Source organism: Empidonax traillii, unplaced genomic scaffold, assembly GCF_003031625.1.
Source record: "Empidonax traillii isolate 1590-97213 ecotype Southwest subspecies unplaced genomic scaffold, ASM303162v1 scaffold155:size2260171, whole genome shotgun sequence".
Lineage (NCBI taxonomy): Eukaryota > Metazoa > Chordata > Aves > Passeriformes > Tyrannidae > Empidonax > Empidonax traillii.
Window position 1 is genome coordinate 1,169,979 of NW_020955348.1, and position 15,480 is coordinate 1,185,458.

At 40.9% G+C, this 15,480-nt stretch overlaps 2 protein-coding genes across 3 annotated transcripts in view; both read left to right on the forward strand.

The window, feature by feature from the left end:
- IL17RD (interleukin 17 receptor D) overlaps positions 1-7,454 on the forward strand; it is a 57,332-nt gene extending 49,878 nt beyond the window's left edge. For both annotated transcript variants that reach the window (XM_027884782.1, XM_027884780.1), the window contains exons 12-13: positions 277-1,210; positions 3,482-7,454. In XM_027884782.1, the coding sequence (XP_027740583.1) occupies positions 277-1,210; positions 3,482-3,597 (1,050 nt within the window). In that variant the 3' untranslated portion in view covers positions 3,598-7,454. The remainder of the gene's footprint in view (positions 1-276; positions 1,211-3,481) is intronic.
- Positions 7,455-10,862: 3,408 nt separating this feature from the next.
- Positions 10,863-15,480, forward strand: part of ARHGEF3 (Rho guanine nucleotide exchange factor 3) — a 103,373-nt gene continuing 98,755 nt past the window's right edge. Inside the window, exon 1 of the mRNA XM_027884789.1 lies at positions 10,863-10,969. Coding sequence (XP_027740590.1) covers positions 10,941-10,969 — 29 coding nt within the window. The 5' untranslated portion in view covers positions 10,863-10,940. The remainder of the gene's footprint in view (positions 10,970-15,480) is intronic.

Sequence of the window (15,480 nt, forward strand, 5' to 3'; positions counted from 1 at the left end):
TTAGGATGAGTGTGAGGCTGTGCTTATGTTGGTAAATAACTACTGACATAATTCATCTCACTGATTCCAGTTCCACTGTCAATGTTATGTTAATTATTACTTATTTTTCTTGTAAAACAGCATCAGGGACAAACTGTATGTAAACTTTCCAGTAATTCTCAATTGTCAGATAAGTACAGGGTGACTCAGTATAACTCAATTAAGTTGTATTAGCAAATATATCTAATAATCTAAAAATTGTTATCAACCAGAATGCCTTTTTTTTTTCTTTTCCAGGTGGCTCTAGATTTGTGGGAAGATCTAAAAAATTGTAAAGAAGATCAGAAAGAGTGGCTTATTAAGAAAATAAACGAGTCCCAGTTTATCATCATCGTTTGTTCCAAAGGAATGAAATACTTTGTTGAGAAGAAGAACTGGAAGCACAGAGGGGTAACCAGAGATGCAGCAAAAGGAGAGCTCTTTCTCTTGGCTGTGTTCACGGTGGCAGAGAAGCTTCGCCAAGCAAAGCAGAACTCAGCTGAGCTGGGCAAGTTCATTGCAGTCTACTTTGATTACTCCTGTGAAGGAGACATCCCTGCTATTCTGGATCTGAGCACAAAGTACAAGCTCATGGACAACCTGCCTCAGCTGTATTCCCATTTACACTCCAGAGATCTCAGTGGACAGGATTCAGAGGTGTTTCCTGTTAACATTAGCAAAAGGAATTATTTCAGGAGCAAATCTGGGAGGTCCCTCTATGTCGCTATTTGCAACATGCACCAGTTCATTGATCAGGAGCCAGATTGGTTTGAGAAACAGTTTATTCCCTTCCCTCCACCTTCTTTACATTACTCAGAGCCTGTCATGGAAAAATTTGATTCAGGCTTGGTTTTAAATGACTTAGTGAATAAACAGGTGACGGACGGCGATTTTTACCTGAAAACAGATGTAAATATTATTTCAGCAGGGAATTCAGACTCTCACTGTATAATTCAGCACTTAAACCTTGGAGAAGATATAGAAACTCAGGACATTCAAGGTGGTGGCAGCTCTGTTCTTCAGCCACTGTTACATGTTGTCAAAGCTTCCAAAGACATGCCTCGAGATTCTGGAATCTACGACTCGTCCGTTCCTTCATCTGAATTATCTTTACCTTTAATGGAAGGACTATTGACAGACCAAATGGAAACATCTTCCATTACAGGAAGTGTTTCTTCTTCATCAGGTTTAGGTAAGATACAGCAGTGTTTCAGAAATTACGTTCAGTTGCTGTGAGCATATTTCCACCATCTCAAAATAGGTAAGATAATATGTGAGGAGCCAGATAGAAGGTAAGCATTATATAAAGATGGTAAAACAGCTTTTAGTAACTTAAGAAACATGAATCTTTTTCTTAACTTGTAGTGGTGTGTGGGAGTCTTAGCAAGGTAAGATTTCACTAAATTTCTATTAATAAGTCACTTCTCATTAATTGACCTATTCTTGGGGAGAATTCTTTCTTCCAAGGCCTCCTTGGCAGCTGGGATTCCAGCTGACAGCTGTGTGGTTTAATCAAGAGAGTGATATGGTGAAGCATTCTCACTGACAGCCATAAATCTAAACCTGACACCCTATTTTCCTCCAGCACATACTAAAACCTTGAGGGATATCGTCTGTACTGTGGTTAACTCAGGTTTCAGGATGACATCAGGCTTCTCATCAGATACAGGGCTGGGGGAATGAACAAATGGATTTCAGTGGAGGAATTTAAATGCTTGCAAGACACTCTCCAAAATAGATACCCAGCTTAGAAGCCTCCAGTTAGAAGGTGTGAATTTTGCCTCAGGCTATGTAAAAACTGATCTGCCTTTACTTAGTTACAGTATATTGAACTGGCATCACAACTATATCAGTGTGGAATGTTCCAGCAATTGTATTGATGTGATAAAAGTGCTCTTTGCTGAGATTTTCCTTAAGTGGCTGCCACAGGTGAATATTGCATTTGGATGGTGGGATGCTGTTCTGCTTTCTGCAGTGACTCGTGACAGTGAGCTAATTTATTAGACTTTTCTCTTGGCTAAATAATTTTTTATTATTAATAAGATAATCCATAACTAATGTTTGATGCCAGAATTATCTTGGAAGAAGAGAATATAGATCTCAATCTACAGATATAGCATGTATGTTTATAAGCTAGGTAGTCTCTAAGACAAAATAGTAAAAACCTGAAAAAATTTTCAAGGGAAAAAAAATACACAGATCTACTGATTTAATCACTTACAACCACAAATAGTCTTGTTTTCAAAATTAATATTGTATTCTTTAATTTCCTACTCTCTTCTGACAGCCTTTTCTGCCGTTTGGGGGGTGGTGATCCCTAACAGTTGTGGTGTTTATGGCAGTGGGGTGCTGGTTTAGAATGGATGGCCTCTCTAAGAATGCTTTCCCAGTGCTCCCCTCCTGCCTTAATCACTGAGCTGTCAGCTGGGGATCCCAGCTGCAAGGGGACACTGGAAGAAAGAGCCAGTCTTTGCAGTAATTAATTCTCCAGTCACATACCTACTTGTTAACATGCTTCAGCTGGGGAGGTTCAACATTATAGCTCTGCCTGGGAGAGTTGGATTTTAACACTGATGTTCCAATGTCTTAAAAAACACAATAATTTCTGCCCTTTTCCCATTTACTGTCCCTATCCAAAAGCACCCCCTTGACTGACTCTCCCTCCACCCTCCCCTCACCCAAACCACATCCTAATCAGGGACAGGGTGCAAAGGAGACACTATCCAGGACTGAACATCATCTGCCTGTAGAGTGCAACCCATTAAATGTCTCTGCTGCTCCAGACACACCAAACATATATAGCCCTAATATTGATATGCCTGAGAATGAGAGGAGTAAATAGAATTTTTTAGCCTTTATTCTTGTTGTAAGAGATGGATATGGCCAAAGTTATTACTCTGAATTCACACTACCATTTTATCCTAGCTACCTATTTTTTACCCATTACTTGGTTAGAACAAACATGAATAGCTCTGTCATTGAGCATTTCAAAGTAGATATTTCTTCTTTAAAGGACTGCTTTATTTAATCTTTGAAATTGAATTCATAAGTCACATTATTTTTAATACTGTTTACATAGTCACATAATTAGTAATACTTCCTATCTTTCAGTACAGTTCCTGTGCAGATTACTGATCTGCAAAGAAAACATTCTCGAAGAGATCATCACATTGGGCATCCTCCACTGAAGTTCAAACCAGTTTCATTTTGAGGAAGCACCAATAACCTTTCTTAGGTGCATTCACTAGTAAGGTCTTCCCTAAGAAATTCTGCCTGGGGAGAAAATTAATACTGTTTCCTTAAATAAGGTGTTGCTGAGCATGGTGGTTCAGCCTCTGGGATGTGTGGCACGATGGTCCAGAGGGTTTGCATAAATTTTCTTTGCATCGTTTCTAAAATGCTGACCAAGTCCAAAATCAGTGTTTCAATTAACGAACCTCACTTTTTTTTTTCCCTTTTGTAGGGGAAGAAGAACCTCCTGTAATCACTGCTACGAAGTTCTTAGTGCCTGGAATATGTAAAGCAGAACTTCATCGCCATATCCACCCTGATGGACTGCAGGCAATTGCTCCTTTATAATACATTACTATGTTGTTATGCATTGCCACTTTATCCACAGCCTCTGTTTGTGCTTTAACTACCACACTGTCTCAGCACTAAACCTACCTGAAGGAACAAATAGTCCCTGAAGAAGATCTGTTATTCCATTTTTTTGTGGCCAGTAAACTTTGTTGGTCTCTTTATAACAAGTCTTTCATGATTTGAAAAATGCAGCATGGAAAAATGGAAGAGAATGCATTTAAAAATTATTCCTATTATAATTTGAATGTCATGATATTACACTGTTTACAGATGCCATAATCATACTGTTTTTTGCTAGAAATAATTTTGTAACTGGACATAAAATAGCCTGGAACATTAAGTCTTAGTAAATTTTGTAGTCCAGTCTCTAGTTTTAAGTGCTGATGTACTTGATGGCAGGAGTGTTGTAGTGAATGAAAGCAGGACTTTTTTCAGAAGTAAGATAAAATGCCAAAGGTGAGATCAAGAAATCTTGATAAGAAGAAATAATTTACTTTTAGAAATGTTTGAGCTCCTTTCCTCAGTCTCCTCTTTCTCCCAGACATTAATGTGTCTCAGTATTTGATTTCAGATGAGTGCATGTCTCCCTCTTCTGCACTGAGCTCCTGTCTCCACTCCCCAGTCTGGCTGTGGAGTCTGGCACCATTCTGAGGCTGAAGTATCATTTTTATAATAGACAAAAATATAGGTCCTCCATATGCTGAGTGATACCATGGAAACAAAGCTTTCTATTTTCTTCCTGGAAGGGCTAATGGAAAGTATACTTTAAAGAGATGGGGGAAGGAAGAGCAGATTTTATATTGAAGATATCGTCCTGGATTTGTTCAGCCATGAGATGAGGATGCTTTATGGGGGGGGGTGTCATTTTATCCTTCAAGGACATGATGCTACAAAATCACCTGGGGTAAAACAAACCCAGACAGGCAGTCAACAGGCAGGAATACTTTGTTTTGAACAACCAGTGAACAGAAGCCTGTGAGTTACTTTGCAGTTCATAATACTTGTCATTTCTTAGTGATTAAGATAGTGAAGTGTCACTGGTGTTATATTAAGAAAAAAAGCAAAAACTACAAGTAGACATGTTTATTTACAGGCACAGAGCATGCATGTCCTGTTTTCTGCAGTGACCAGGTGGGTGTATCTTCATCCAAAATGTCCCTCCTGTTTCCAAAGAGCAACTTTTCCCAAGTAAAACACACCTATGTAACTGCAGTTCAAGGCATTATTATAATAAGCATGATAAAAGCAAATAGAAAAGGACACCTCACCAATGGACCTTTGCTAATTTTGCTTGTGGAGGCAAATTTTGTCCCATTTAACCCATATTCACATTCCATTAGCAGGAGGCTACATTAGGGAGAACTAAGGGAGAACTCCAATACCTCAAATATTCTCTCAGTTTTGATAGAAGAGAATTAGACATTGCTAACTGTTACATTGTAATATCCATTTTAATAGCATGAGCTAGAACTATTACACAAGGGATGATTTTGGCTAACTGAGTAGCTTTAAAGCTCCTGGGTTGTTTTCATGGGTTGTTTTTCGTTTTGGTTTGGTTGTTTGGGTTTGTTTTTTTTTTTTTGCATCAGTTTATATTTAATCATTTGAATTTCCAAATAAAAGCCTCTTGAGATGGTTGTCACAGGTGGAGTAAGGAAGTGCTGTAACAATTATTTGAACGTAACCATTGATGTCAGATGTGCTTTGCAATTGTAATATGCAATTCTGTGATCAATTAGATGTAAGTGTTGGATCTGGAGGGCCTTGTCCATTAATGTCATGTTCCTTACTCCTCCTGCTTTCTGAATTTCAAAGAACACTAATTGGAAAACCTCAAAATTTGCAATATCTAAGTAAGTTTAGGTAGCTTTACGTACATAGTGAATCATCTGCACCTGCAATGACTTTTTTAATGCTGGGCTGTATCAAAGGCAAAATTCTCTGCGTTTTCCCGTTCTTTGAAGTTGAAAAATTCCTGGGTCAAACCAGGCAGAATCATTTAGAGGTAAATGCTCCTCCACTAAATCCAGCTATGAAGGATCTTGATTTGGTGCAATTCTTGTTATTTTAGTAGAGAGAGAGTTTGGGTTGGTAGGACAGAGGCAGAAAGGAAGGTGGCACAGTTTGTGTGCTGAAGATCTGCTGTGCATTGCCACGCCAAAGCTGCAATGTCTTAGTCAGCTGGTGAAGGTAATGCTGCGTTCAGCCATGGGAAGTCCCAGCTCACCTCGTGTTGTTTTATTCTAAACTAAAGATTGGGAAGATTTCCTTGTTCCATTAAGTTCAGTAGCAGAATTGGTATTATGAAATGAAATGAAGTTTTCATTTTGAGCTCTAAGAAAGCTGAGTTTTGAAAAGGGGCGAAGGCAGTTGCACAAAGAATCACTTGTCAATAATGTTTTTATTTTTTATTTCTTCAGAATTTGCTGTACAATCCTGCAAATCTCATTTATTAATTATAAAAGGTCTATGCAGATGACAGTCAAATATGTTAGGGAAGGGGGGAGGGGCAGAAGTATTCCTTAATTCCTTCTTGGCTTAAGGTGGAAATGGTGTATTGTATGTATTAGGAAGAAGTAATTAATTGAAAATATAGATTAGGACAGCCCACACTTAAATTGTACAAAAGTGAGAGGAGTAATACTTAATCTGATTTAGTATAGTTTTTTTACAAAACCACAGTTCTTAAAACAATTAGAAAAATATTTTGTATACTGAGATACTGGAAGGACATAATACTGAATTGGCAAGAATTCTTTATTTCTCCTCTAATGAGAATAACAACACAAATCCTTGTAAAAGTTACTTTAAAAAAGACAAATATATTAACACACATATTAAAGGCTAGCTTACTACTATTTTCAAGCTTTAGTAAACTCTAAACAGAATGTAGTGAAGGGATCCCTTTAATTTCTGCTAGACTGAAGTGTGTGGACATTGTTTGGATGTTTTTTATATTGTATTTTCTGGGAGGGTGGAAAAAAACATGGGAAAACTGAAGGTTCAAGATAGGGTGGTGTGTTCAGCATTTTGGATGACGAGAATCGTTGTTGCCATGATTTGTACCTGTACATGAACACATCAGCTGTTGAAAATAGAACCCAGCTGACCTGTGCAGAAAAAAAATCTTTTATTATACTAAAATTTAGAAGTTAAATATCGGAATAAAATATTTTTGTTCAGTTTCATTCCTTGGGCTTTTCTTAATAGTGTAAGAAGAAATGGCTTAAAAGTGCCATAGTTTTCTCCTGCACACTTTGAGTGCAGTTCCACACACACACAGCCAACCAGACTTGCCAACTGCTGCTCGTGCCCTACAGCTGGAAGGGCAACAGCTATTTTGGGGGGGTGCTTATTATAACTAAGCAACTGTAAGAAACTTTCTAAAACTTTTATATTGGACAGACTGGGTCTGATTTGATTTTATTTTTTAATAAAACTGCCTTAATGTGATTTTATGTAATTATTTTCCCTATATCCTCTTCGAGTTCATTTCCAACCTCAAAATTCAATCATTCTAAGCATGTGAGTGGTGTTAGTAATTCAAAGGAGAGTATGGTAAGTTATTTCTCTGTGTCTGAACTGGACTTCTTTGAGATGCATTGTCCATATATATATATTCTGCAGCCTTAATCTGTGTATCCTCTGCTTTGGAGCCCTGTGTGTGAGCTTTGAGAGCTGTTGGCCAAAATTCTTACACCTTGAGGATGGGGAAAGGTATGCTTTGAAATGAGGATGTGCATATGGATAATGCATCTCAAAGAAGTTAAGGAAGGAAGTTCTCCTTTTGCTGTTTTCAATCTGGCATTTAAATATTATGGTGACTTGACACTGAAATGATACACCCAAATAAAAAAACCCAAACCCACAAATCACACAACAACCAACACTTTGTTGAGTTATCGTGAAAAATGTGCACTGCCCACAATATCTGCATTCAAAGTGTAAGTGGTCACCCCCAGATTATCTCCAAGAGGTCTGAAGTTAAAGGCTGTACTACAGATCACCTGAAGGAATTTTTCGCTCTATCTGCTATAAATTATTTTATTGCTGTCATCTGTTGCTGCTCTCAGACTTGCAAAAACCAGAACAGTGAACAATTTTTATATTTCATTATGAGATACAGTTTTGCTCTTTACTCTCCTAGAACTGATTTAATGAAGTGTGATTTACCCCAGGTGTTATGGGCAGCTGCACTGTGGGTAATGTTTTAAAATTTGTATCAGTCTGTGGAAAAAGGGGAGATTGGTCATATTGTCCTGTTCATAAAGAGCAGAGGAAAAGGAAATGTTCTTTCCTCAGTGTCAGATGTTACCTGGATGACAAGAAATTGGAGCTTGCCCAAAGCTACCTCAGTGCTGAAGCTCAGTGATTTCTGTGTTTTACTTGGACACAGATACTGTGGGAAGGGGCTAGAAGTTTGAAAACATGAAGATATTAAAGATGTTGGGGAAGGAGGGGATTTTATTTATATATAGTTAGAAATAATAACTTACAATAGATGTAATAGTTGTAATAGTAAAAATCCATGCAAGAAGAAATCAATATCTGGAGAATTTTCTTCATTAGTTACTAAAAGGACTCAATTTTTAATGTACAGGGAGCTATAAAAATCAAACTTTTTTTCCAAACTGTCCTGGGAGTGTCACAGGCCTTGACAATACAAGGAAGATTGAACTAGTGTGAGTGTATGGAATGCTGTCCTGTTGGGCTGCTGATTTAGTTGGAATTCTAACTATTTAGTCGCTACTGGTGTGCAAAAAGATCTACTTGAAGAGAGGCTTGTTGATTTTACAAGTCAGGTAAATTTATTTCAGAGTAGCCCATCAGTTTGGCATTTTGTCTCTCCAGGGGAAGTTGTGCCTCTGTGGTTTCACATAATTCTGAACTGTAACACATCTGTTCCCTGGGCAAATTTTGTATGGTTTTGTTCTATTTTAGAGTAAATTAACCTTTGGAGGCTTCACCCTGCCCTTTATTGGAATATTGACTATTCCCAAAAACTTCAAACCAACTGTAAACTTCATTACTTTTGACAGTACAGTAAAAATACAGGTCAAAACTAAAAATGGAAGTCACTTTTTTTGTGGCTGAGAAATTTTTATTTCTAACCCAATCATGGAGGATTGAACTTGTCAAAAGACTGGATGCCTTGCATAGCAAAAGGGAGAATTAAGCACTTGGGGAACAGACTTGTTTTATTTATTTTTTACGTAAGTACTAAACCATGTTTTAAAGAAAAAAAAGGTTCCCAGAAGGATTTTACATCAAGAAAACTAGTGCCAGGAGTATTTTTAGGGCAGGTAGCTGCTACCTGGTAAAAATAATCTATAGTGCAAGTTGTGGAATTATAGTCATGATTTAAAAGTTCTTTTTGGCAACATTTTCTAAGCCTCTGCAGAACGCTGTAGCCACACCCTTTTTAGTAATACTTTATTTCTCAGGTGATTCAACCAATGTCAGTGGGTCTGGTTAGGAAATCAGATGCTAATAATGAGAGTGGGACATACATCAGAGCAGTTGTTTGGTGTGTCACAAGGGAGAAGGTTTTTCCTCACAAGTGCACAACAGGTCATATAAAGGCTGTAAGCAAGTGTTACTGTCTTTGTGTTACATGAGAAATGGGAAGGAACTAGTTAAGAAATAGGAGATGGATCCACTTCAGAACAGAGATGGGGCTGGTGGGAGCTGAAGACAGAACACAGGATTCTTGTTATGTCTTGATCCATAACAGTGCTTCTTTCAACAGCCTGTGACCAGTCATGGATTTGGTTAGAGCCATTATTATTGCAGCTTTTGCTGTTTTGCAGTAACTTGTGTGATAGAACAGCAGGTCACTGGTCCCTGTCCCAGAGTTCTGTGGCACCGCTGCAGCAAATCATCGACTGATGGAGCTAGGTGGGAGAGAGAGGATGGCACGGCAAGAACTGCAAGAGAAGGAAGAGGTAGGTTTGGGGCAAACATTAAGCAATGTGTTTTATTTCCTCTTCAACACCCCCCAGGGACCTCTCAAGTGTGAGTTACCTTGGGGCAGACTCTGCAGGGGCCTGTTTCAGCCCCTTAGCGCTCCTTGGTACTGCTCCTCTGGAAGTGCATTGCTTGATGGGAACCTGGTTCGCGAGAATGACTCCTTTATAATTTTGATGAAAATCAGGAGTGACTTCATTGCTGTCAGTTACATCATGCTTATTTCAAAATAATTAAAAGTGAGAATAGAATTAGACCTACTTGTCTTTAGCAATGTCTAATACTGGGGATGTACCCATAAAAGTTGTGAGTCATCAACAGAAAGGAAACTGTCTGCTCTTTATTGTAGCTTTTGCAAACATGCCAAGGTGTGTTTAGGTGTTAGGAAGGAAATCACCATCTCTTTGCAGAACAGCAGGACAATGCTCAGCTACCGAGGGTGGAGTGGGAATAATAGTGACAGTGAATCAGGAAAACAGGGCAGGATTCGTATTTCTAAACTTTACCCTCTACTACTTTACCCTGCTGCAAGAGACCTCCCACCACCATTTCATTTGAATTTGTATATGTTTAAAATTATGTAATTGTTAGTATTTATTATTACACTGATCTAGTACATATGGGCTTTGCTCACAGACAATACGATTATCACAGTACAAATGCATACTAGATAGTCCCTGATCTAAAGTTCTCATCATCTATTTGCTTCCATCTTCACATTGTTTTGTTTGTTGTTGTTTTTGTTTGGGTTTTGTTGGTTTGTTTTTGTTGAGGGGGTTGTTTGGTTTTGTTTGTTTTGTTTTTTTTCCTGATCTATAGGACTTCTGAGTGTATTTCCATACTATTTCTTTCCTCTAAAGCACACATGCTGCTACCACCTGTCCAGTATTTTTCAGTACTTTCTCCAGGTTTTTGATCTAATGGAACCCACTCCTGGTGGCTTGCTGTTAATCCCGTTTGAGACTCTTCGCGTGGAACTGGTGTCCTTGGCCCTATTTTGGTCAGTCTGACTTCTGAACTGTCCTGAACACCAACGGGACACGAGGGATCCGTGGGAGGCCGGAGTGGCCAAGCCCGGAGCCCGGGTGGGCATTTCAGAAAGGACGCGGAGCGGAAGGGAAGGACAGGACTCCCATTAGAAGAGCATTCGGGAGCCGGGAATGAGGAGCCGGAGCGGGAAGGGCGGGGAGCCGGGCGGGGCGGGGCTGGCGAACACTCATACGGACACACACACACACACACACATCCCTCTCTCCGCCCGCCCTGACAGCGCCGGGAGCCCTGGAACCCCCGCGTCCTGCCCACCCCCCGCCGCCCTTTCTTACCCTCGCCGGCGGCTCTGCCGGGGCCGGGGCGGCAGCTCCGGGAGCCGCATGCCGGGGGCCGAGCAGGAGGGCGCAAGGTGAGTGCTGCCCCTCAGGGCTGGGCAGGTGGGCGCTGCCCGGCGAACCTGGAGCGGCTCGGCTGCTCTGAGGTAGCCGGAGGCAGCCGGGGCCGAGGTGACCCGGGGTGGGGGACCCGCCGCGCCTTGCGGGACCCCGCACGGAGCTGGGGCGGTTCGGGAAGGGACTCCTACCAGCTCCTGGTGCGGGGAACGGGACGCGCCCTCCTCCATCTCCTCTCGCCCCGATCCGGCGATGCCCCGTGGAGGGGGAGACACGGGAGGACCGCACCTCCCGAACTTCGCCCCACCGGGGTTGGCCGGGCGGGACCCGCAGCCCCGTGAGGGGCCCCGGTGGGGCGGCACCGGGCGCTCGACCCGCTCCCCCTCGGGGCTCAACGGCTGGTGAGCCTTTATTTGTTTGTGTTTTTTGAAGAACTTTTAACGTTTATTTAGTGGCGGATCTTACACGAGTGCGGGTTTAGGAGGAAGGGCCGCCGTGCCCGGAGCTGCCGCCGCCCCCGAACCCCGCGGTGTTATCGCGGACCGGCGGTGCCCCCGGTGCTCTTTGCCTTGGCGGGGCCCGGGGCCGCTCTTGGCCCTTTCCTCCTCCTCGGGGCAGGACGTGGGGGAGGTTCGAGCCGAAAGGAAAGTGGAAAAAAACAAACCCGGAGCGTAATGACTTACACTTGTGAAGCGAGGCACGGCAGCTTGTGCAGGGGCTGCAGTCAGAGACAGCGCTAATTAGCGAGGCATGGACCAGCGAGCGCCCCAGTTCGAGTGGTTGGTGCAGGTGAACTCGCGGTGCGGGGTCAGCGTGTTACTGCTCATCTCTGTGTTATGCTTGGCACAATCCTAGTGATTTACTAGGGAACCATTTACATTAATGCAGGAACTCCAACTTTGGTAACGAATAGTTTCCTTTATTGTTCTTCCATCATGTAATGTATAAATCTTCGCATATACCTTTTCCATGTACGTATACATTCACTGATATAATTTCTAGTTAAATGTTATCCTTTAGTGCATTTTCATAGTGAAAGAACAGAGAATATTCGTTCATCCTAAGAGTTGTCCAAGTATTAATTTGGTAGCATACTTAGTTCTGTAGCGCATACAGAGGTCTGTGAAGTGCAACAAGGTAGGAGGTGGATGTTGTATCTATACAGAATCGAATAGAAAGTTCAGAATAGAAGACATAGGATTTGGAAACAAATGGAGTTAAAATATTTACTGCAAAATAAAAGGGTTTACAGAATGTAGGTGGCAGAGTGTGTGAAACAGAGCTGCCCTGGGGCAAATGAAGTAAGGGAATACACAGGTATAGCTTTGACTTGTCCTTAACTGGATTTTGCCCTTCTATTTAAAATTTTCTATATGTGTGATATGATGCCTGTTTTGAGTAAATATTTGTTACACAGTTCCAGGAAACAGAAAACCATATTGTTTTGATCAGAATCCTCTTCAATTCCCCATCGGAGTCGTGCGTATCAGTTCTCAGTGTGACAAGGCCTCGTGACCCATGAAGACACAGTAACATTCAGTATCGTTCCCTGCGGATTCTCCCAGACCTCCGCTCTGTTTTGAATAGCTCACTTCTTCTGGGGACTGCTTTTGTGTAGACAGTTGTTCTGGCGTCAGTCCAGGCTGTGGGAGTCGTATGTGCGCATGATTTGGAGGTGTATTATGTGGAGTTGCTTCCAGCAAGTGGCCAGTGAGGCCACATGGCCCTAAACAAAACTTTTTTGTTTTGCTGCTCATGAATTGCAGTGGGCAATACCTGCTTCTGCTGGGGAGTTTATGTGTCATAGCTTCATATTAACTCGGGAGCTAGTTTTTCTCATGTTAAATCTTTTGCTCTAGGTGTTAAAGAAAATTAACCTGACCTCTTAAATTTTGTTGGTGCTTTGTATGTTTTCAGTGGTTTAGGTTTTTGAACAAACTGTTTTGATGAAATGTGTTTTCTAAGTGTTTTTTGGGGAAGCATCTGCCCGCTGCTACAAATGTTGTAATGAATGCATTCAGAATCCTTTTGGAGTGCTTTATGTGTGTGTATTGGATTGCAGACACTTTATACTCAAGTGTATAAGTGTGATTTGGAGAACTAATTTGTTAAGAGTTGCTATTTTCTTCCTGTGTAATATGTAGGAAAACTGGGAAATTATATGTTTGTGGAAGACTAAAATGCCTGGGGTTCTATAAAGCACACATTGATTTATTTTGTTTAACTTAACTAGTTTCTGTGTAAGTCCCTTTGTTTTTTTACCAAGTTGTGCCTCCTAATTTGTGAGGATGTCTTTGTGGATTCCAGTTGCCCAGCTCATATGAAATCTGGAATTAACAAATGGCTGCAATCTTGCCCAAGTTTTTAGGAGACTATAGAATTACTGTACTGTAGTAGGTAAAAAGAAGTGGAAAAGAAAGGACTTGGTAAATATGCTCCAGTAAGCTGTGTTTAACACACACCTGTGCTTTGCTTTTGACTGTAAGAGCTACAAAGTAGCTGTACTGAAATAAATGATTCTAATAGGGTGTGACTGTGGTGGTCTCCACCCCCAAATGTAACACAGAGGATGTGCAAACAAACCAAATGTGTTCTCGCAGCCGTGTGTCTGCCAGGGTTGAACGTGCAGTGACGTGCTGTCAGGTACTGAAATGTGGGCAATGATTAACTTTGCAGGTGCTCAGCACAGCGCAGGATCCAGCTGAAGGGGTTTGCTGGTGAATGGGTCAGGCTGTTAATACCTAAACACAAGGGCATGTGTGCCTGTATATTTACTTACTTCCTAGTCACATACTAGGAGTAGCTTGAGGATTTCAGATCTGAAAAGGTGTTTGAAGTAACGTGTATCTTCTACAGACCACTGCTGAGGGCAGTACTTGAGGGCATGGCCAGGAGTGAAATCCAGCAATTCCCTCCAAAAAATTGTTTAAGCTGGACAAGAAGCAGAAGCTTTATGTTCTTGATAATGAAGAGATTTTTTGCCTTTCGTGTTAAATCTTTATAGATACAATCAGAAATGTGACTGGAAAGGTGCCCTATACTGTTGTTGTTTTTTTTTCCCCTTTCTGTATAGAGTTGATTACCCTCACAGTCCTCCTAACACTGCAGGTGTAATCAATGTGTGGTACAACTTGTATTCAGAAAGGTTTACTGGTTTTTATACCACTGAAGATTGCACAAACTGGGATTGTTGGCAGGAATTATCTGGACCTGTGTGGTTTCTATAGAACAAGAACAGCTGCTCTGCTGGTATCATCTTTCAGACGTTTTAGTTGTTAAACACAAGTACAACTTTCATTAGTTTATTTTAAACATTGCACCGTTTTTCCCAAATAAATTTTTGGGGTTATAAGTGGGAAAAGAGTGTGTCCATTATACTATCTGTACTGCATCAGGAATCCTGTTGATTTTATGTTAGGTATAACAGTAGTGTCCCGCCAGAAGGTTTTGTCTGGAGCATCACCTGCTTCCTGCAGACCACAAGGAGCTATTTGGACAGTTTGTGTTTTGGGGGTGACTGACTGCTTCTGCTTGTGTGTGGCCCTAACTGATGCACCCACAGAGCAGGTGGTTGGGAGAGGTTAGAGACATGGAGGAATGGCAGCAGCACCATGTTTGTGTTGACACGTGCTTATGATGGGGGCATCCCAGGCCTGGTATCCCCCCCGTAGACAGTGAGGTTCTTATGTGAGTATGAGCCCTAAAAACTTTGCCTACAGAAATAGGTGCTGTCGAAATTAGCATTTGTTGATGCTCTGAAGATAAGTAATTAATATCCTAGAAAAAACTCTCTCAAGTGAGTTGATTGCCTTGCAAACTTTCCCCACGTGGGTTTGAATTTTTACTGTGCTTAGCAATTACAGGTGAAAAGCTGGAAAGACTGAAAAGAAGATAATTTTAGGACAATAGATCTTTTTGTCTACCACTGAATGTCTTAAATAACCAAGAAAATAAATGCAAAACCAAGTTGAAACACTTCGATGATGTGCAGCAATCCTGAATGAAATAATCATGATTATTAAGACATTGGGCTGAAAGGACATTTCAATGTTAAGGAGGAAATGTGACACCTTTCCAGGCAGATAAAATCTTGAACCTGCTGCTGTTCCCTGGCAGTGATGATTCTGAAAAGGGGGAAATGGGTTGTGTTTGTCTCAACTGGGGTGGTATTTCTCTTGGGTTTCGTTTGTTCTTAATGTATTTTTTTTTTTTAGGATAAACTTTATTCTGAGGGAGGTGGGAATATATTGAAAGGATGAGCAGATTTGAAGAAATGGGGCAGTGGTTGCATTAATTTTACACTGGGCATGCATGCTGTATCTCACTTTTTTTTTTTTTTTTTTCCTCCTGAGTCTGCCATTACACTGGGAAAGACTTAATTTCAACGCTAGTTTCAGAAAATGCATCGTTTTTGTTTAGTAAATTGTTCCATTAATTTGCTTAGCTTTGCATACCCCTTCCATTATTCTTTACAGAAACAGCACAAATATTTCTGGAAGTAGTTTTCCTCTAGATAAAATCAAGATTC